At 44.2% G+C, this 23,039-nt stretch overlaps 1 protein-coding gene across 1 annotated transcript; it reads right to left on the bottom strand.

Moving 5' to 3' along the window:
- Positions 1–20,251: 20,251 nt before the first annotated feature.
- On the bottom strand, positions 20,252–22,484 carry LOC123157350 (peptide methionine sulfoxide reductase B1, chloroplastic). Its single transcript, XM_044575612.1, has 5 exons — positions 22,190–22,484; positions 21,091–21,196; positions 20,915–20,980; positions 20,578–20,775; positions 20,252–20,474 (listed from the first exon to the last, which is right to left on the bottom strand). Exons 1-5 carry the CDS (start codon positions 22,383–22,385, stop codon positions 20,447–20,449), a joined length of 594 nt encoding a protein of 197 aa, XP_044431547.1. The 5' UTR covers positions 22,386–22,484; the 3' UTR covers positions 20,252–20,446.
- Between the last annotated feature and the right edge of the window lie 555 nt (positions 22,485–23,039).

The raw sequence follows: 23,039 nt of genomic DNA, 5'->3' as shown, positions 1-23,039 counted from the left end.
GCAGCGACAGCGGATCATGCAACCCGGATGTAGGTAGAGCTGGACGAGCAGGATGCATTCCGCTTGGAGCAGGCGCTCAGCCAGTGATTCGAATCCATCCGTCACACTCGGACATTCATTTCATTTTGGTTTGTCCGGTTTGTTGAACTATGACTTGCTTTGGCTTTGTTTTGAATTGTTGATTTCGAACATTTTGTATCGTATGATCGACGTGCATGGATTGCATGGATTTGAGAATCGAAATTTGAGGTATGTGGATGTGCGGCGCAACATATGAGGGTCCGGCGGGCATATAGAGGGCCGGATTTGCCAAGTCCAACTATAGATGCTATAATGCCTCTTCTCAGCGCGTTGCTATGGTGGAACGCGGTAACTTCAAAAAAAATCCTACAATCACGCAAGATCTATCTATGTGATGCATAAAAACAAGAGGGGAGAGTGTGTCCACGTACCCTCGTAGACCGAAAGCGGAAGCTTTCGTTAACGCAGTTGATGTAGTCGAACGTCTTCGCGATCCAACCGATCCAAGCACCGAACGTATGGCACCTCCGCATTCAGCACACGTTCAGCTCCGGGTAGTCCCTCGTACTCTTGATCCAGTTGAGGCCGAGGGAGAGTTTCATCGGCACGACGGCGTGGTGACAGTGATGATGAAGTTATCGGCGCAGGGCTTCGCCTAAGCACTACGATGATATGACCGAGGTGTGTAGCTGTGGAGGGGGGCACCGTAGATGGCTCAACAATTGTCAACTTGTGTGTTCTAGGGTGCCCCCCTGCCCCTGTATATAAAGGAGCAAGGGGGGAGGCCGTCCGACCCTCTAGAGCGCGCCAAGGGGGAGGAATCCTCCTCCTAGTAGGAGTACGACTTCCCCCTTCCCTAGTCCTACTAGGAGAAGAAGGAAGGAAGGGGAGGAGAAGGAAGGAGGGGGCGCCGCCCCTCCCCCTAGTCCAATTCGGACTAGGCCCATGGGGGGGCGCACGGCCAGCCCCTGGCAGCCCCTCTTTCTCTCCCCCCTAGGCCCAATAAGGCCCATTACTTCTCCGCTCCGATAACCCTTCCGACACTTCGGTTATATCTGAAACTTCTCTGGAACACTTCTGGTGTCCGAGTATAGTCATCCAATATATCAGTCTTTATGTCTCGACCATTTTGAGACTCCTCGTCATGTCCGTGATCACATCCTGGACCCTAACAATCTTCGGTACAACATATCACATAAACTCATAATACTAATCATCATCGATCGTTAAGCGTGCGGACCCTACGGGTTCGAGAACTATGTAGACATGACCGAGACACGTCTCCGGTCAATAACCAATAGAGGAACCTGGATGCTCATATTGGTTCCTACATATTCTACGAAGATCTTTATCGGTCAAACCGCATAACAACATATGTTGTTCCCTTTGTCATCGGTATGTTACTTGCTCGAGATTCGATCGTCCGTATCTCAATACCTAGTTCAATCTCGTTACCGGAAAGTCTCTTTACTCGTTCCGTAATACTTCATCCTGCAACTAACTCATTAGTCACAATGCTCGCAAGGCGTATAGTGATGAGTATTACTGAGAGGGCCCAGAGATACCTCTCCGAAATAGGGAGTGACAATTCCTAATCTGGATCTATGCCAACCCAACAAACACCTTCGGAGACACCTGTAGAGCACCTTTATAATCACCCTTTTATGTTGTGACGTTTGGTAGCACACAAAGTGTTTCTCCGGTATTCGGGAGTTGCATAATCTCATAGTCTGAGGAACTTGTATAAGTCATGAAGAACGCAGTAGCAATGAAACTAACATGATCATAATGCTAAGCTAAAGGATGGATCATGTCCATCACATCATTCTCCTAATGATGTGATCCCATTAATCAAATGACAACACATGTCTATGGTTAGTAAACATAACCAGCTTTGTTTAACGAGCTAGTCAAGTAGAGGCATACTAGGGACTATATGTTTTGTCTACGTATTCACACATGTACTAAGTTTCCGGTTAATACAATTCTAGCATGAATAATAAACATTTATCATGAATTAAGGAAATAAATAATAACTTTATTATTGCCCCCCAAGGCATATTTCCTTCAGTCTCCAACTTGCACTAGAGTCAATAATCTAGATTACATAGTAATGATTCTAACACCCATGGAGCTTTGGTGCTGATCTTGTTTTGCTCGTGGAAGAGGCTTTAGTCAATGGGTCTGCAACATTCAGATCTGTGTGTATCTTGCAAATCTCTATGTCCCCTTTTAACACTTGATGACAGATGGAATTGAAGCGTCTCTTGATGTGCTTGGTTCTTTTGTGAAATCTGGATTCCTTTGCCAAGGCAATTGCACCAGTATTGTCACAAAAGATTTTCAGTGGACCCGATGCACTAGGTATGACACCTAGATCAGATATGAACTCCTTCATCCAAACTCCTTCATTTGCTACTTTCGAAGCAGCAATGTACTCTGCTTCACACGTAGATCCCGCCACGACGCTCTGCTTAGAACTGCGCCAACTGACAGTTCCTCCATTCAATAAAAATATGTATCCGGTTTGCGACTTAGAGTCATCCGGATCAATGTCAAAGCTTGCATCGACGTAACCGTTTACGACGAGCTTTTTTGACCTCCATAAACGAGAAACATATCCTTAGTCCTTTTCAGGTTTTCAGGATGTTCTTGACCGCTATCCAGTGCTCCACTCCGGGATTACTTTGGTACCTCCCTGCTATGCTTGTACCAAGACATACATCAGGTCTGGTACACAGGATTGCATACATGATAGAACCTATGGCTGAAGCATAGGGAATGACTTTAAGTTTCTCTCTATCTTCTGCAGTGGTCGGGCTTTGAGTCTGACTCAACTTCACACCTTGTAACACAGGCAAGAACCCTTTCTTTGACAGATCCATTTTGAACTTCTTCAAAACTTTATCAAGGTATGTGCTTTGATAAAGTCCAATTAAGTGCCTTGATCTATCTCTATAGATCTTAATGCCCAATATGTAAGCAACTTCTCCGAGGTCTTTCAAAGAAAAACTCTTATTCAGGTATCCCTTTATGTTATCCAGAAATTCGATATCATTTCCAATCAACAATATGTCGTCTACATATAAGATTAGAAATGCTACAGAGCTCCCACTCACTTTCTTGTAAATACATGCTTCTCCAAAAGTCTGTATAAAACCATATGCTTTGATCACACTATCAAAGTGTTTATTCCAACTCCGAGAGGCTTGCACCAGTCCATAAATGGATCGCTGGAGCTTGCACACTTTGTTAGCACCCTTTGGATCGACAAAACCTTCCGGTTGCATCATATACAACTCTTCTTCCAGAAATCCATTCAGGAATGCAGTTTTGACATCCATTTGCCAAATTTCATAATCATAAAATGCAGCAAATGCTAACATGATTCAGACAGACTTAAGCATCGCTACGGGTGAGAAAGTCTCATCGTAGTCAACTCCTTGAACTTGTCGAAAACCTTTCGCAACAAGTCGAGCTTTGTAAACAGTAACATTACCGTCTGCGTCGGTCTTCTTCTTAAAGATCCATTTATTTTCTATGGCTTGCCGATCATCGGGCAAGTCCACCAAAGTCCACACTTTGTTCTCATACATGGATCCCATCTCAGATTTCATGGCCTCAAGCCATTTCGCGGAATCTGGGCTCATCATCGCTTCCTCATATTTCGTAGGTTCATCATGGTCTAGTAACATGACTTCCAGAACAGGATTACCGTACCACTCTGGTGCGGATCTTACTCTGGAAGACCTACAAGGTTCGGTAGTAATTTGATCTGAAGCTTCATGATCATCATCATTAGCTTCCTCACTAATTGGTGTAGGAATCACATGAACTGATTTCTGTGATGAACTACTTTCCTATAACGGAGAAGGTACAATTACCTCATCAAGTTCTACTTTCCTCCCACTCACTTCTTTCGAGAGAAACTCCTTCTCTAGAAAGGATCCATTCTTAGCAACAAAGATTTTGCCTTTGAATCTGTGATAAAAGATGTACCCAACAGTTTCCTTTGGGTATCCTATGAAGACGCACTTCTCCGATTTCGGTTCGAGCTTATCAGGTTGAAGCTTTTTCACGTAAGCATCGCAGCTCCAAACTTTAAGAAATGACAACTTTGGTTTCTTGCCAAACCACAGTTCATAAGGTGTCGTCTCAACGTATTTTGATGGTGCCCTATTTAAAGTGAATGCAGCCATCTCTAGAGCATAACCCCAAAACGATAGCGTAAATCAGTAAGAGACATCATAGATCGCACCATATCTAATAAAGTACGGTTATGACATTCGGACACACCATTTCGTTGTGGTGTTCCAGGTGGCGTTAATTGTGAAACTATCCCATGTTGTTTCAAATGAAGACCAAACTCGTAACTCAAATATTCTCTTCCACGATCAGATCGTAGAAAGTTTATTTTCTTGTTATGATGATTTTCCACTTCACTCTGAAATTCTTTGAACTTTTCAAATGTTTCAGACTTATGCTTCATTAAGTAGATATAACCATATTTGCTCAAATCATTTATGAAGGTAAGAAAATAACGCTACCCACCATGAGCATCAATACTCATTGGACCGCATACATCGGTATGTATTATTTCCAACAAGTCAGTAGCTCGTTCCATTATTCTGGAGAACGGAGTTTTAGTCATCTTGCCAATAAGTCACGGTTCGCAAGCACCAAGTGATTCATAATCAAGTGATTCCAAAAGTCCATCAACATGGAGTTTCTTCATGCGCTTTACACCAATATGACCCAAACGGTAGTGCCACAAATAAGTTGCACCATCATTATTAAACTTTAATATTTTGGCTTCAACACTATGAATATGTGTATCACTACTATCGAGATTCAACAAAAATAGACCACTCAGCAGGGGTGCATGACCATAAAAGATATTACTCATATAAATAGAACAACCATTATTCTCTGATTTAAATGAATAACCGTCTCGCATTAAACAAGATCTAGATATAATGTTCATGCTCAACGCTGGCACCAAATAACAATTATTCAGGTCTAAAACTAATCCCGATGGTAGATGTAGAGGTAGCATGCCGACCGCGATCACATCCACTTTGGAACCATTTCCCACGCGCATCGTCACCTCGTCCTTAGCCAATCTTCACTTAATCCATAGCCCATGTTTCGAGTTGCAAATATGAGCAACAAAACCAGTATCAAATACCCAGGCGCTACAACGAGCATTAGTTAAGTACACATCAATAACATGTATATCAAATATACCTTTCACTTTGCCATCCTTCTTATCCGCCAAATACTTGGGGCAGTTCCACTTCTAGTGACCAGTCCATTTGCAGTAGAAGCACTCAGTCTTAGGCTTAGGTCCAGACTTGGGTTTCTTCTCTTGAGCAACAACCTTTTTGCCGTTCTTCTTGAAGTTCCCTTTCCTTCCTTTGCCCTTTTCCTTGAAACTAGTGGTCTTATTGACCATCAATACTTGATGCTCCTTTTTGATTTCTACCTCCACGGCCTTTAGCATCGCGAAGAGCTCGGGAATAGTCTTGTTCATCCCTTGCATATTATAGTTCATCACGAAGCCTTTATAGCTTGGTGGCAGTGATTGAAGAACTCTGTCAATGACACAATCAACTGGAAGATCAACTCCCAGCTGAGTCAAGTGATTATGATACCCATACATTTTGAGTATGTGTTCATGACAGAACTATTCTCCTCCATTTTGCAGATGTAGAACTTGTTGGAGACTATATCTCTCAACTCGGGCATTTGCTTGAAATATTAACTTCAACTCTTGGAACATCTCATATGCTCCATGATGTTCAAAACATCGTTGAAGTCCCGATTCTAAGCCGTAATGCATGGCACACTGAACTATCGAGTAGTCATCAGCTTTGCTCTGCCAGACATTCTTAATGTCATTAGTAGCATCCGCAGCAGGCCTATCACCTAGCAGTGCTTCCAAGACGTAATTCTTCTGTGCAGCTATGAGGATAATCCTCAAGTTACGGACCGAGTCCGTGTAGTTGCTGCCATCATCTTTCAACTTAGCTTTCTCTAGGAACGCATTAAAAATCAAAGGAACGGTAGCACGGGCCATTGATCTACAACAACATGGACATGCAAAATACTATCAGGTGCTAAGTTCATGATAAATTAAAGTTCAATTAATCATATTACTTAAGAACTCCCACTTAGATAGACATCCCTCTAATCATCTAAGTGATCACGTGATCCAAATCAATTAAACCATGTCTGATCATCACGTGAGATGGAGTAGTTTTCAATGGTGAACATCACTATGTTGATCATATATACTATATGGTTCACGCTTGACCTTTCGGTCTCAGTGTTCCGAGGCCATATCTGCATATGCTAGGCTCGTCAAGTTTAACCCGAGTATTCTGCATGTGCAAAACTAGCTTGCACCCATTGTATGTGAACGTAGAGCTTATTACACCCGATCATCACGTGGTGTCTCGGCACGACTAACTATAGCAACGGTGCATACTCAGGGAGAACACTTGTACCTTGAAATTTAGTAAGGGATCATCTTATAATGCTACCGACGTTCTAAGCAAAATAAGATGCATAAAGGATAAACATCACATGCAATCAAAATATGTGACATAATATGGCCATCATCATCTTGTGCTCATGATCTCCATCACCGAAGCATCGTCATGATCTCCAACGTCACCGGCGCGACACCTTGATCTCCATGGTAGCATCGTTGTCGTCTCGCCACCTATTGTTACTATGACTATCGCTACCGCTTAGTGATAAAGTAAAATAATTACATGGCGATTGCATTGCATACAATAAAGCGACAACCATATGGCTCCTGCCAGTTGCCGATGACTTTGTTACAAAACATGATCATCTCATACAACAATTTATATCACATCATGCTTGACCATATCACATCACAGCAAGCCCTGCAAAAACAAGTTAGACGTCCTCTACTTTGTTATTGCAAGTTTTACGTGGCTGCTATGGGCTTCTAGCAAGAATCGTTCTTACCTACGCATCAAAACCACAATGATTTTTCATCAAGTGTGTCGTTTTAACCTTCAACAAGGACCGGGCGTAGCCACACTCGATTCAACTAAAGTTGGAGAAACAGACACTCACCAGCCACCTATGTGCAAAGCACGTCGGTAGAACCAGTTTCGCGTAAGCGTACGCGTAATGTCGATCTGAGCCGCTTCATCCAACAATACCACCGAATCAAAGTATGACATGTTGATAAGAAGTATGACTATTATCGCCCACAACTCTTTGTGTTCTACTCATGCATATAACATATATGCATAGACCTGGCTCGGATGCCACTGTTGGGGAACGCGGTAATTTCAAAAAAGTTCCTACAATCATGCAAGATCTGTCTATGTGATGCATAGCAACGAGAGGGGAGAGTGTGTCCACGTACCCTAGTAGACCGAAAGCGGAAGCCTTTAGTTAATGTGGTTCATGTAGTCGAACGTCTTCGCGATCCAACCGATCCAAGCACCGAACGTACGACACCTCCGCGTTCAGCACACGTTCAGCTCGGGGACGTCCCTCGTACTCTTGATCCAGTTGAGGCCGAGGGAGAGTTTCGTCAGCACGATGGTATGGTGACGGTGATGATGAAGTTACCGGTGCAGAGCTTCGCCTAAGCACTACGACGATATGACCGAGGTGTGTAACTGTGGAGGGGGGCACCGCACACGGCTAAACAATTGTCAACTTGTGTGTTCTAGGGTGCCCCCCTGCCCCCATATATAAAGGATCAAGGGGGGAGGCCGGCCGACCCTCTAGGGCGCGCCAAGGGGGAGGAATCCTCCTCCTAGTAGGAGTAGGACTTCCCCCTTTCCTAGTCCTACTAGGAGAATAAGGAAGGAGGGGGAGGAGAAGGAAGGAGGGGGTGTCGCCCCTCCCCCTAGTCCAATTCAGACTAGGCCCATGGGGGGCGTGCGGCCAGCCCCTGGCAGCCCCTCTCTCTCTCCCCCCAGGCCCAGTAAGGCCCATTACTTCTTTGGTGGTTCCGATAACCCTTCCGACACTCCAGTTATATCCGAAACTTCTCCGGAACACTTCCGGTGTCCGAATATAGTTATCCAACATATCAATCTTTATGTATCAACCATTTTGAGACTCCTCATCATGTCCGTGATCACATCCTGGACTCCGAACAATCTTCGGTACAACATATCACATAAACTCATAATACCAATCGTCATCTAACGTTAAGCGTGCGGACCCTACGGGTTCGAGAACTATGTAGACATGACCGAGACACGTCTCCGGTCAATAACCAATAGAGGAACCTGGATGCTCATATTGGTTCCTACATATTCCACGAAGATCTTTATCGGTCAAACCGCATAACAACATACGTTGTTCCCTTTGTCATCGGTATGTTACTTTCCTGAGATTCGATCGTCGGTATCTCAATACCTAGTTCAATCTCATTACCGGCAAGTCTCTTTACTCGTTCCGTAATACTTCATCCCGCAACTAACTCATTAGTCACAATGCTTGCAAGGCTTATAGTGATGAGTATTACCGAGAGGGCCCAGATATACCTCTCTGAAACACAGAGTGACAAATCCTAATCTCGATCTATGCCAACCCAACAAACACCTTCGGAGACACGTGTAGAGCACCTTTATAATCACCCTTTTATGTTGTGATGTTTGGTAGCACACAAAGTGTTCCTCCAGTATTCAGGAGTTGCATAATCTCATAGTCCGAGGAACTTGTATAAGTCATGAAGAAAGCAGTAGCAATGAAACTAACACGATCATAATGCTAAGCTAACGGATGGGTCATGTCCATCACATCATTCTCCGTGATCATGTTCATTCTCCTAATGATGTGATCATGTTCATCAAATGACAACACATGTCTATGGTTAGGAAACATAAGCATCTTTGATTAACGAGCTAATCAAGTAGAGGCATACTAGGGACTATATGTTTTGTCTATGTATTCACACATGTATTAAGTTTCCGGCTAATACAATTCTAGCATGAATAATAAACATTTATCATGAATTAAAGAAATAAATAATAATTTTATTATTGCCTCTAGGGCATATTTCCTTCAGTTGCTCACCCCCGACACTTAGCGACTCCCTTGGCTAGTGCTTCAGCTCTGTCGGCATAGCCACGATGCCAAACTCAGAGTACTTGGCATATCATCCACCGGACGACGCTTCACAACTGGTGTTAGGATTCTCCTTCCAATCATTGTTGTGTCGTTGTCGGGTAAAATCTATGTCTCCCCCTGTCTTGCGTTGGTGCTATTGCACCCTACTACTATTTCTGATGAAGATCTAGCTTCCAGATGGATGGCAAATATCTTGGTTAGAGGGCTATCACCAATTTATCGAAAAATAATTATTTTTAATAAGGCGAATCTCCCTATTTTTTTCCCTACTTTCACTTGGATGTTAGACTCTTATTATAATGATCGGGGAAGGGAGGCAATGCTCTCCCCCTGGTCTAAGCCAAGCACTGGTACATGTTTGATAAAACTAAATTACCATTCTACAAGTATATATTATTACTTTAAGTATGGTTCCAATGCATCCCACATCCTATAGTTCTAGAACAAAAATATTATGTGCCTTATGGAGAGATTTGTGTTAGAATAAAACACTAGCAAAACAACGAGGCACGCTATTTGGTAACGAGGTTTATCAATATGGCTACATTCGCGGGGCAATGACTACGGGCGCTTCTTCCCAAGACACCACAAAACAGACAGCCCCGGAACTGGCACACGCCGCCAGCTCCCCGCGTATATGTTACTCTCAAGTCGTCATGGGTTACAGCGTGTGGTGTCTCCTCATCAATATATAAGAGGTCTAGGATACAACGTGACCTACTCCTACACGACTCTTAACTATTCACACCAATTATAACTCCAAGTCCACGTAACCCTTACGTACAAATATAACAATTTGAAGTTAAACAATTAGTGTTTTTTTCTAGAATGCCTCTTCTTAGCGCGCTCCTCATCCCCCCCCCCCCTCCCCGCCGCCGCTTATTTGCCCAAAGGAGGCCCTGGTGACTACCTTAGCCTATGCTTGTTTTGCCGGTGTAGTCACGGCGCCAAACTCGGAGTACCCGGCATATCATCCGCCGAACACGGCTTCACCACTTGTGTTAGGATTCCCCTTCCAATCATTGTTGCATCGCCGTCTCGGTAAAATCTATACCTCTCCCTATCTTGCATCAGTGCTACTGCCTTTGCTATTATCCCTCACAAAAGTCCAACTTTCAAATAGATGATAAATATCTTGGTTCGAGGGCTGCCACCAATTTATTGACAAATAATTGTTTCTAATAAGGCGAAGTCTCTCTATTTTTGTCCTACCTTCACTTGTGGGTTAGACTCTTAATGTAATGATCGGGGAAGGGAGGCAATGCCCCCCTTCTCCCCTTGTCTAAGTGAAGCACTGGTACATGTTTAATAAAAATAGATTACCATTTTACAAGTAATCAAGTATATATTATAACTTGAAGTATGGTTCCAATGCATCCCACATCCTATAATTTTAGAACACAAATATTATGTGCCTTAGGGAGAGATTTGAATTTAAATATTTAGTATGGTTCCCTAGAATGTCGTTGATTGGACAAAGAATGGTGATCTTGAAGGATAGTGATATTATTGAAAGGCCAGTGAATCAAATAAAGAATGTCAAATCCATACATCTTGAGACATGACAACTTTAAGAATCATGATTGACCCATCCAAACCGTGAGAGTAGGCTCCATGTTTTAGAGCATGGTTAATAGTATAGCAAAGCTTATAGACTATTAGTATAATAGTTGAATATAAATATGTAATACTCTGTTGATGGATGGTCCACCGCACTCTCTCCTCACAAAGTCTCTAGAAGCACATGTAGCAGTTGTCTGTAAATTTGTAGTCTGTTTCTCTTTTCTTTTTTCCAAGTCAACAGAAATATAACATTTAAAGTCTTACCCCGGTTATCAAGTGGTCAGCTTGGTAGCTATCGACAAAAAATTGCAACCAATAAAGTCTTATCCTGGTTTAGGCCATCTTGTTATACTTGCTCTTACAGGTTTGGGTAGGCGCTGCTGAAGTAGTTTTTGATTCTTCTTCTTTTGTCCCCGGCCACAAATATTAATTCGAAGGCTTGAGTTGGGGCTTTGCTCAAATGCGGGCTCGGGCAGCTTAACCAGTCGTCCAGATTGATCAAACCCTAAAGCATAGCGTATTCAACAGTCTGATGTCTGCCTTTTCCTTTTCTTTTTTAAAGATGCACGCTGTCTTGCTGGTCTGGTGCTTTGCTGCCTGGGCCGGGCTGAAGGAAGATGAAGGTTGGTGCAACGGTGGTTCGGCCAAATTAAGAGCAGCCTGCATTTAAGGCAGAGTCTGTAATGTGCGCGAAAAGTCTTTGGCGTGGCAGCGTGATGGACGGATGGCAGCGTGCTCTACTGCCACTCACCTGCAAATCTGTAATGCAGAGTGCGGCCACGCAGCTCTAGCTGGGTTAGAGCAACTCTCGCAGATCGTGCAAAAACTTGACCTGTAAAACACGTTTGTAGTTTCACGAAGATCGCGTTTGCGGGTCGAAAACTAGCGCGGCCGAACAGATACAGCAAAACAAACTGTAAAACTGGAATAAAGAGCTCTTTCCTCTAGTCCGGCCGTTGCCGCCCCTTCCTCCAGCCGGCTGCGTCGGCCGCGCGCCGTCGCCTGCAGGCCATGCCCCGTCGCTCGTCGGCCGCGCCCCATCGCACATCGGTCACACCCCGTCCCTGCCGGTCGCGCCCCATCACCGCGCCGGTCGCGCCCAGCCTCGCTGGCCACGCCCTGTCGCCTTCGTCGTCCGCGCCCAGCCTTGCCGGCCACGTCCCGTCGCCTCCGTCGTCCGCGCCTTGCTTTATTGCCAGGCGAGCCATGCCCCTTTGCCTGCCGCGTCGGGAGGATTCCGACGGCCAGGCTGAGGTCATGGGAGGCCACGACGATGTCGAGCTCGTCTAATTCGAACCGGCGGCGATCGATTACGGCGTCTAGCGGCCTTTTCCGATGTGCGGTGATGAATTCCGGCGAGTTTAGGGCGGATTCCGGCAAACTCCGCGGCGGCGTGTTTGCTCCGACAAGGTTTGACCGGTATACGGGGGCCCCTATATTCGGCCCTCCAACCTCCAAAGATAAGGGTTTCGGGTGTGCATTTGCGGTGGCCCTTAAAAATTTTACGGGTTGGACTACTTTTACGGTTTCTGTTCTGGACACTTTTTTCATCCAAAACTGTAAAACACAATTTTTTTGCGGGTTTGGCCACTTATGCGGGGTCTGCTAGAGATGCTCTTACAATTTTGGCGCGCAAATTCATCACCATGGAAACCAATTAAAATTAGTTGCGGGAATTTCAACTGTTTAGCATAATTCTTCACTGCGCCTAAAATTAACAGGACCGACTATTCGATAGTCCGCCCCCACCACCACATACCTCTCTTTCCTCGATGCTGTCGGAGGTTATGGTCAGCAAAGCCCTTGGCACTAGCCGATGGGAATGTCGTCGCTTCGTGGCTCATGGCGTTCGTGGTGGACTCCAGGATCTGAAACGGCTTGCCTCGGCCATGGCCGACAGTGCAGCGGGGGCACATGCAGATGTGGCCATTTCGTTCGACAGACGGGTGACAAGGGGGAGGTATAGGTTGGTTGCAATGCGAGGGGAGCTCCAATGCTAGATCTGTAGGCCACCGCCAGCCCAACTACTCCGTCCCTCTAGATCTAGATCTTGGTTGTTTCTGGCCTCAGATCGGGGTGATTTGGGACAACCCGCAGTGGGGATAGGGTTCCGGGAGAAATCCCTGGTTCATGGGCGGCCATGATGGCGGCGGCGTTCGTGGGTGTCACCTCCCTGTTTTAGGGGCGGCATAGAGGATCCCTTTGCCCCCTCCTTTCTTGGTTCCCAAACCTTTTTTATGGCAAGAAGGGTGTTGTCAGCGCTAGTTCTGGTGGGCCAGTCGATCGATAACTTGGGTGGTGAGATGTCAGGTGAAAGCCATCGACGACGACGCATACAGGCGCCGTATGTTTCTCTCCTCTCAACCCCTATTGCTCAAGGGGAAACCCTAGATTCGAGTGCCCTCAGACCGGATGAGGGTACATTATATCCCCTTGGTGGATATTGATAATTATTGTCAACATATCTCGATGGATTAATGATTTAATTAATTTATCTAAAAAAATCCCTTTGGTTGCGACAAAGGAGATGAAACATGGCCCACAAATTCTTTTGAAGACAAGTGTTGGCCAAGCCAAAAATCTACTTTTTTCATTGTAGTGATCCAAGATTACATCGAGCACATAGGCATGTCGATACTATCAAAGGGGAATGAAGTTGTTAAGATGAGTTTCTTTCTATTTGTGCTTGGAGATCAAACACTAATACCCTCAAAATACTTTCATTTCTCCACCATATTTGGAGCTCCCGATATCTTAAGTTGGAAGCGTCGAGATATAGTCGTTGCAAACCCTAGTTGTTCGGAGCCGCCAACTATTATACTCCGATACACCAAAGCAACTGACCACCCTTCAGTTTCCCTCTCAATTTTTTTGAAGTGGTAACAAGTAGTGTGACATCCATTCGGAGCCTCCGAATGCTATCCGAGTGAGGACCATCTGAGATGTTTGAAAGTTGCCACCTTTAGTAATGTTTGGTGATTCCGAACTAATCACTCCCGTGCCTCTGAGCTATGTTAAAGTGTGTGTAACAGTCATATTTTTGGTTCAGCCAGTCCCACCCCCAACATTTCACTCGGAAGCAAACTCCACTCGCATCATATTTTTCGAGAGAGAACACCACCTCCTTGTGCTGCTTTTAAATGGCTTTCTACACCAATCATGAAGCTAAGTCCGAGATAATCACCTATCTGCTTTCCACTCACTACTTCTTTCGATCCAAAAGACATATCTTGAGAGAGTTTTGAGGCCCCAATGTGAGATCGTTGAAGAGTCCCCAATGAGATATTTTGGCGACACCGTCTTCTCTCGCTAGTTTGATTTGCGACCTGCGTCGGACGTACGTGAACGGATGTTCTTGGCTCCTTAGGTGGCTCTCGGCGGCTGGACTGCTTGCATGGTGCCTGCATGATTTTTAGTTGGTGTGACCGTGTTCCGCACTCGTATTATGTGCACTTACATCATTTTTATTGGATCAGCATGAATTTTAGTTCGCGTGACCGTGTTCCACATTCGGATCATGTGCACTTGCATCATCTTTATTGTGTTAAATTATGATCTAAATTCTAGTACCGTGTTGGACTAGACGTAGTACAAACGGTGTGGGCCTTTGCGTTGACGTTGACGCGTACGAGTACAACTCGTTTACTTGTCCTCCAAGGACTCTCATGTATTGCCCTCTTATATACCCCATGTAGTCGCACTTCAGACGGTCTGTCGTCTCGTGCTTGTAATACTCCTCCATCATAGTGATTGCGCCTTCGTGCGTCCGTGGTTTTCTCCCACAAGGGTTTCCACGTAAAAATCCATGTCTCTTTGTCTCATTTATTTTTCGTTATTATCTAACAAGTGGTATCAGAGCTGAGGTTCGGGATACGAGATTTGAGACAAGAGATTAGGGTTCTGTCCGTGCGTCGCCGCACGCGTCCGTCGATCCGTCTGATCGATTTCTAGCCGAGACCGACAGGAGATTGATTCTTTACAAAGCCGCCGAGTCGTCGCCGCTGCTCCACGTCCACAAGTTGCTGGCTTCAATTCCTGAGGGGATCACACGTGACGTAGCCGCCGCCGTTACAACTACTCACGCATTTTTTGATCGATCATTGTTGATTGCTGCTGCGTACTACAAGGTCAAGTCCCATCCACGGAGTTTCTTGCTACGTGAAGACAAGTACAGGAGTACTTGGATTTCTTGACTACTACTGGTCACGTGGAGTGCTCAAAGCTAGTACTACTAGTTAATACTAGATCAGATTGGTTTTCCCATCAACTGCTACGTCCACCGAGCGACTATTATCAGGTGCTACTTTTCTGATTCTTTGCCCTGCAAATTAATTCCTTTGAGAATTTTTCCTATCGGTTTGTACTACTTTGTGAACACAGATTTAATCTACTCATGGCATCCATGAAGTACGATTTTCCGCTGCTGAACCGTGACACAAGGTTTACCCTATGGCAAGTCAAGATGCGGGCGTTGTTGGTGCATGCCGACTATGATGTAGCACTGGATAGTTTTGGGAAGAACCGAATTCAGGACTGGACTGATGAGGAGAAAAGAATTGATTGTAAGGCTTTGTCACAAATTCAACTCCATTTGCATAATAGTATTTTGCAGGAAGTTTTGAACGAGAAAACTGCCGCCGCTCTATGGTTAAACCTGGAAGGGATTTGCATGACTAAAGATCTCACCAGCAAGATATTCCTGCACAGGTTACCCGAGGGAGGTAATGTTTTGAATCATATTTCAGAATTTAAAGAGATCATATCCGATCTAGCTGCAATGGAGGTTAAGTATGAAGAGGAAGATACTGCTTTAATGTTACTTTGTTCACTGCCAAGTTCTTATACCAATTTTCGAGACACCATATTATACAGTCGTGATACTCTCACGCTTAATGAAGTTTATGAAGCTTTGAACTCTAAGGAGAAGATGAAATTAATGGTGCCTCATGATGGTTCGAGTTCATCCCAAGCCGAGGGATTATCTGTTCGTGGCAGGACAAAGGAGAAGAACTCCAATAATGGAAACATAGGCAAAAGTAAAAACGGCTACAGGGGCGGTCGCAATCCAGAGACAAGACGTATTGCAGGTATTGCAAGAGAGACGGGCATGACATCTCAGAGTGTTTCAAGTTGCAGAATAAAGAAAAGAGGAAAGGTAACAAACAAGGTGAAAATTCTGCTAACGTTGCCCGTGATGATAGTTCCGATGATGCTCTTGTCGTTATTGCTGGATGTGCTGAGACCAATGATGAGTGGGTACTTCATACTGCATGCACTTTTCATATGTGTCCACATAGAGATTGGTTTAATACTTTTGATTCCACTACTGCTGCTGGTTCCGTTTTGGGTTTTGATAATTCACCATGCAAGATTGAAGGCATAGGTTCTATTCGAATCAAAATGTTTGATGGCATAATCAGAACTTTGACAGATGTTCGGTATATTCTGAAGATGAAGAGAAATCTTATTTCTATGAGTGCCCTTGATGCAAAGGGATACAAGTATTCAGGTGGAGATAGTGTTTTGAAAGTCACCAAAGGTTCCCTTATTGTAATGAAAGGTGACTTAAGTTCGACCAATGGTCTTTATTACCTTCGAGGTTCTACCATTTCAGGTAACGCTACTCCAGCTATTTCAAAGAATTCTGATTGTGATGCTGCTAACCTTTGGCATATGTGTCTTGGACATATGAGTGAACTTGGTTTAGCAGAGTTAAACAAGAGAGGTCTCCTTGATGGATATGAACCTGGTAAACTGAAATTTTGTGAGCATTATATCTTTGGCAAGCACAAGAGGGTGAAGTTCAACACTTCGACTCATACAACTGAAGGTATTCTTGATTATGTGCATTCTGATTTATGGGGACCATCTCGCAAGAAGTCACTAGGTGATGCTAGTTACATGCTGACTATTATTGATGATTATTCGAGAAAAGTTTGGCCTTATTTCTTGAAGCATAAATATGAAGCATTCTCAGCTTTTAAGGAGTGGAAGATTATGGTTGAAAGACAAACTGAAAGGAAGGTAAAAATACTTCGCACTGATAATGGTATGGAATTCTGTTCTAAGCAATTTAAGAATTATTGCAAGTCTGAAGGCATTGTCAGACATTACACCGTTCCTTATACTCCTCAACAAAACGGTGTTGCTGAGCGTATGAACAGGACCATTATTTCCAGAGCCCGTTGCATGTTGTCCAATGCAGGTTTGCATAGGCGTTTTTGGGCTGAGGCTGCTTCCACTGCTTGTTATCTCATTAATCGTTCACCATCTATTTCTCTTAATAAGAAAACTCCAATTGAGGTATGGTCTGGTTCACCTGCTGATTATTCACAGTTGAGAGTTTTTGGTTGCACTGCTTATGCTCATGTTGATAATGGAAAGTTGGAGCCTAGGGCTGTTAAGTGCATCTTTCTTGGTTATAAGTCTGGTGTTAAAGGTTTTAAATTGTGGAATCCTGAAACCCAGAAGGTTGTTATTAGCAGAAATGTTATCTTTAATGAATCTGCTATGTTACATGATGTTTCATCTACTAATGTTCCCGTTGAGAGTGAACAGCAGCCTATTGTTCAGGAGCCTACTGTTCAGGTGGAGCATGTTATTGATTCAGGTGATACATCTGGTAATGAAATTGTTGGTGCACATGATGAACCCGTCGTTAATGATGATCATGTCACTCCTTCTCCAAATCAGCCTATTGTTCCACCCAGTTGGAATCTTGCACGTGACAGAGTTAGACGGGGTATTAATAAACCTGACAGGTTAATTGAAGAGTGCAATATTGTTTCTTTTGCTTTATCTGTTGCAGAAGAAATTGAAGGTAGTGCTGAGCCTTCTTCATATTCCGAGGCTATTATTTCTGGTGATAGTAATAAGTGGATGACTGCTATGCATGATGAGATGGAATCACTTGAAAAGAATGGCACTTGGGATTTAGTAAAATTGCCTAGAGAGAAGAAACCTATTCGTTGCAAGTGGGTTTTCAAAAGGAAAGAAGGTGTTTCTCCTAATGATGAGACAAGATATAAAGCAAGGTTAGTTGCTAAAGGTTATAGCCAGATTCCAGGTATTGACTATAACAAAGTCTTTTCTCCTATTGTGAAGCATAGCTCTATTCGCACTTTACTTAGTATTGTTGCCATGCATGATCTTGAGCTTGAACAATTGGATGTTAAAACTGCATTTTTACATGGAGAATTAGAAAAGGATATTTATATGGAACAACCTGAAGGTTTTGTTTTTCCTGGAAAAGAAAAGCTTGTCTGCAAAGAAATCTCTTTATGGATTGAAGCAATCCCCTAGACAGTGGTACAAGAGATTTGACACCTTTATGCTCTCTCAAGGTTTCAAAAGGTCTAATTATGATAGTTGTGTTTATTTGAAAACTGTCAATGGTTCAATTATTTATTTGCTCCTTTATGTTGATGATATGCTTATTGCTGCAAAGAGTATGTCAGAGATTAATGAACTAAAGAAGCAATTGAGCAATGAATTTGAGATGAAGGATTTGGGTGCAGCAAAGAAAATACTTGGCATGGAAATATCCAGAGATAGACCATCTGGAAAAGTATATCTAAGTCAGAAGGGATATATTGATAAAGTTCTTCGTCGTTTTAATATGCACAATGCCAAGCCGGTGAGTACACCGTTAGCTGCACACTTCAAATTGTCATCAGCTTTATGTCCTAAGTCAGATGCAGATATTGAGTACATGTCTAGAGTTCCCTATTCAAGTGCAGTTGGTTCACTTATGTATGCCATGGTTTGTTCTCGTCCTGACCTATCATATGCATTGAGTGTTGTCAGTAGATACATGGCTAGTCTTGGAAAAGAGCATTGGAAAGCAGTTCAGTGGATTTTCAGATACCTGCGTGGTACTTCTAATGCTTATTTACAGTTCGGGAAAACTAGAGATGGACTTGTTGGTTTTGTTGATTCTGATTTTGCTGGTGATTTGGATAAGAGAAGATCGCTCACAGGTTATGTTTTCACCATTGGTGGTTGTGCTGTGAGTTGGAGAGCAACTTTGCAGTCTATTGTGGCTTGTTCCACTACTGATGCCGAGTATATGGCTATTTTCGAGGCATGCAAAGAAGCTATCTGGTTGAAAGGTTTGTATACTGAGCTTTGTGGAGATTCATCTTGCCCTACCGTGTTTAGTGACAGTCAAAGTGCTATATATCTTACAAAGAATCCAATGTATCATGAGAGTACAAAGCACATTGATGTTAGATTTCACTATATTCGAGATGTTGTTGCTGAAGATGATTTGGAGGTATGCAAGATAAGTACTCATGATAATCCTGCTGATATGATGACAAAGCCAGTTCCTACCAATAAGTTTGAGCTTTGCTCAGGCTTAGTTGGTATTTCTCACTAGTCCGATGGACTTTGACGCACAAGGTGTTTATGCTCATTTGGATGGAGTTATTCACTTTCTTCGACTACTGGAGGGAATTTGGATCAAGGTGGAGATTGTTAAATTATGATCTAAATTCTAGTACCGTGTTGGACTAGACGTAGTACAAATGGTGTGGGCCTTTGCGTTGACGTCGACGCGTACGAGTACAACTCGTTTACTTGTCCTCCAAGGACTCTCATGTATTGCCCTCTTATATACCCCATGTAGTCGCACTTCAAACGGTCTGTCGTCTCGTGCTTGTAATACTCCTCCATCATAGTGATTGCGCCTTCGTACGTCCGTGGTTTTCTCCCGCAAGGGTTTCCCCGTAAAAATCTGTGTCTCTTTGTCTCGTTTATTTCTCGTTATTATCTAACATATTGTATCAGGAACTGCTCGATGTGGATCATCACTGCTATCCATTTTCCCCTTCTGCCTAGTCATAACTTTAGTCTTGTATGGATTTGCTCATTTTCGATATGATTCTTTATGCATAACGGTGTACTAGAAACGGAATGGATTTCCTCATGGTAGTTAGTTGTCTGCATCGAGACACAATGTATGGTTCACTAATCATTACTCCCTCCGTCTTTTGAAGAGTGTACTTCCAACTTTATTGGAGGGTCAAACTATCTCAAAGTTTGACCGAGTTTGTGCAAAAATATATCAATGTTTGCGAAATCAAATAGGTATATGATGAAAGTATATTTTATCACGAATTTAATGGTACTAATTTGATGGCATAAATGTTGACGTATTATTATATAAACACGGTCAAATATAAAAAAATTTGACTTTCCAAGAAAGTTGGAAGTACACTCTTTAAAGGACGAAGGGAGTATGTTTGCATCTTTTGACGCTACATTATGAGCATGGCTGGCCAGCTCAATGACATGCAGGATCTCATCATCAACTCCTGCTGCGGGCTTGTGTTTTTCATCAACGCCCATCTCCCAGTACCCGCGACTCAACCCCACGTGAGATACTACTCCTTCGTACGTCAGGTATGCTGATTAATTCCATCTATCCTAGCTCAGATGCAGCCCAATTTCGTCTCTGATATCATGATGTTTAAAGTGCACAAGCAGTGACCAACTGCCCCACAGTCACAGCAACTCCTGACACTCAAAAGGGCCAAACGGTACTGCTCATGGAGGAACATGCAGATGTTTCGGACAAATGGCTTTACAAATTACAAACCTGGAAATTATCAATTTACATGCGCAGACCGGGCGGACTAGGCTACTACACTGGAAATAGTTCATACCAAAACCAAAATTTACATGGGACGCACTGGTGCTTGCATCTTGATTCTTCTTCCAGGGACTACTGGGGCTTAAACTTCAGAGACGCGCTGCAGGGCAGAGGGTGAATGAGTGAAAAGAAACCTCATCCATGCAGCTTGCCAACAAGAGCAAAATGCAGCGAAGATAGTGGAAGGAAGGCTTCAAACATACCTGTTGATGCAATATCTCTTCCCAGTCGGCGGTGGCCCGTCGTCGAAAACATGCCCCAGGTGAGCGTCGCAGACGGCACACAGGGACTCGGTCCGAGGCATGAAGAAGATCGACATATCAAGCTTGCTTTTCACATTGTCGCCAACCGGCTGGTAATAGGACGGCCATCCAGTACCACTATCAAACTTGGTTGATGACCTAAAACACAGACAAGCATCAGGGCGGAACAATGAGCACAATAAAAGATAGCATTTCAAGTGCAAAGGCAAATATCTTCAGCTTTTTAATGAAGAAAGACGCGGCTGTCCCTCTTGGATGTTCAGGCGACAGTGCTTACTCAAACAGAGGGGTGTCACAGCAGATGCAATGGTAGATGCCTGGGGTTTTAGTGTTCCAGTATTCCCTGGTTATACAACAAACAAAAGAACAATGTTACGTTGTGGTAGCACGAGAAATAGCAAACTCAGATTGGCGAAAATAAGTGAAGGTTATAGTTAGAATTTGGCAACTTACCCTGTGAATGCCCTCTCAGTTCCCTTCTGCCGAGTGACGTAATACTGTTCTTTTGTGAGGCGCTTCTTCAACTCCTCATCACTCAGAGACGCGTTATCCGCTTTCCCTGTGAAAATATAGGATGTTACTTGGAAGTTACTGATGACTTGAAGATATCATACTGGAACTTAGCTAAGTCATATGACAGGCATATGAAATTCAAATAATAGTGACTGAGAGACTGTCTACAAAAGTCACCATGAGCCATCAATGCATTTTCTGAATCCAAAACATCAATTATGGCAACCATGGTTTCAAATAAAAAAATTCAGTAAATGTACTCGTGCGCATGTTCGGCAGCAAGCAGCACGCCTTCACCCGTTTGATTTTTGTCAGCTGCCGCGCGCTATGGTAGAGCATACCTGATTGGGTCATGCAAGCACTGCGTCGTGCGGTAGTGGGTACCAAAGTTTTTGGTTCGGTAGAAAAGCTTTAAACTGAAGTATAGCAAACAGTATGGGTTCAATCAATTTTTTGAGCAAGAGCCAAAAAAAACTGGTCCTGGAAGCTTTAAATGGGTAAATTCTCATCAAGCTGGCTCGATGGTGAATTCTGATGGAGCTAGCTCCATGCGAACCAGTATTTGTTCTTGAACCAAAGGGTCTCAGACAGATAATTCGGTGAGTGACAGTTTGTCCACAAGAAATCCCCTTGAGCCATCAGTGCATCGCCTGAATCCTAAACATCGGCGAGCGAAGGGCATCATACCATGTCACTATGAGCATCATAGTCCTGTTTTGCCATGTTATTATTTCCTGTTGCCGTCTATGAAGCGGCATCATTGCCCTAACACAGGTCTACTTGGGCCAAACTCAACTCAAATAGGGACATAATGTAAACTAATCAATCATGACCCTGTCTCGTTTCATCTGACGGGATTAATTCAGGTGTGATGCGAAGCTGCTGCACCAAAAACGCAGAGCAAACTCCACTTCGATTTCTTTAACGCACCCAAATCAGTCCGCCATGAAATCCTTTTTTTTTGAAGTAAAAGCATGAGCCGTAAGAGTATATATAGATATATGTACATAGAAATAAACGGAAGTAGACGGCGTGCAACCTGGGGCTTGTCCGGACGGCGAGGGCGAAGACGGCGCGGCGCCCATGGCGCGAACGGCGGCCCGCCTGTAGCTGCCGCCGCCGCTGCGGGTCGTCCTGGGTCGGGGTCGCGCGGAGGGGAGGAGGGGCGGGAGGTACGAGGACAGGTGCGCTCGGGACGAGACCAAGGTAGCAGCAGCGTGACACCGGACGGCCATCGATGAGGTCCAGCGACTAGTATTCTTTTTGCGGGACGGACGGACGGAAGCGGTGCCCGAAAGGGTTTTCGTCTGTTTTCGTTTCGTGGCTGCCGTTGCCGAGACGTGGAGGAGCGCCGATCGGCACACGCGCGCGCTAGCGTCTCCGTAGCAAGCAGAGGCACGAATGGTTGTTTCGCCACGCCGCGTGCTCGTCCGTGAGCGTCCATTTTTTTTTTGTACGATGCTAAGGCGTCGGTCGATCGGTCCAAATTTTGGCCAGTCACCGTGCGACCATTTGATTTGCCCCTCTTCCTCTCCCCCCACCATTGAATTTCTCTGGTTCGTCTACTTCCTCGCGCTAGGTCAATCGTGTTCGTCGTCATTGTCCTCGGCAGTGCCAACGTTGTGACGCCCCTGGCTTGCCAACGTCAGTTGCAGCTCATGGCCGCCCATCTGCCCGTCATCATGTTGAAGCACTGCCCATTGACGGTTGCAACATCAACATCGCCAGTTGTAGCTTTTGCCATGTGTGCCACCCCCAGCACCCCGTCACCCCATTTGATGGTTACATCAAAAGAAATGTCGATTTCAACAAAAATCGTCGTCGGTCACAGCAAAAAGCACTGCAAAACCATCACCCTAACATCTATCACCCCCTTTCGCTGGTTCCAG

This window comes from Triticum aestivum, chromosome 7B, assembly GCF_018294505.1.
Source record: "Triticum aestivum cultivar Chinese Spring chromosome 7B, IWGSC CS RefSeq v2.1, whole genome shotgun sequence".
Lineage (NCBI taxonomy): Eukaryota > Viridiplantae > Streptophyta > Magnoliopsida > Poales > Poaceae > Triticum > Triticum aestivum.
This window is presented reverse-complemented; position numbering and strand designations above follow the sequence as displayed.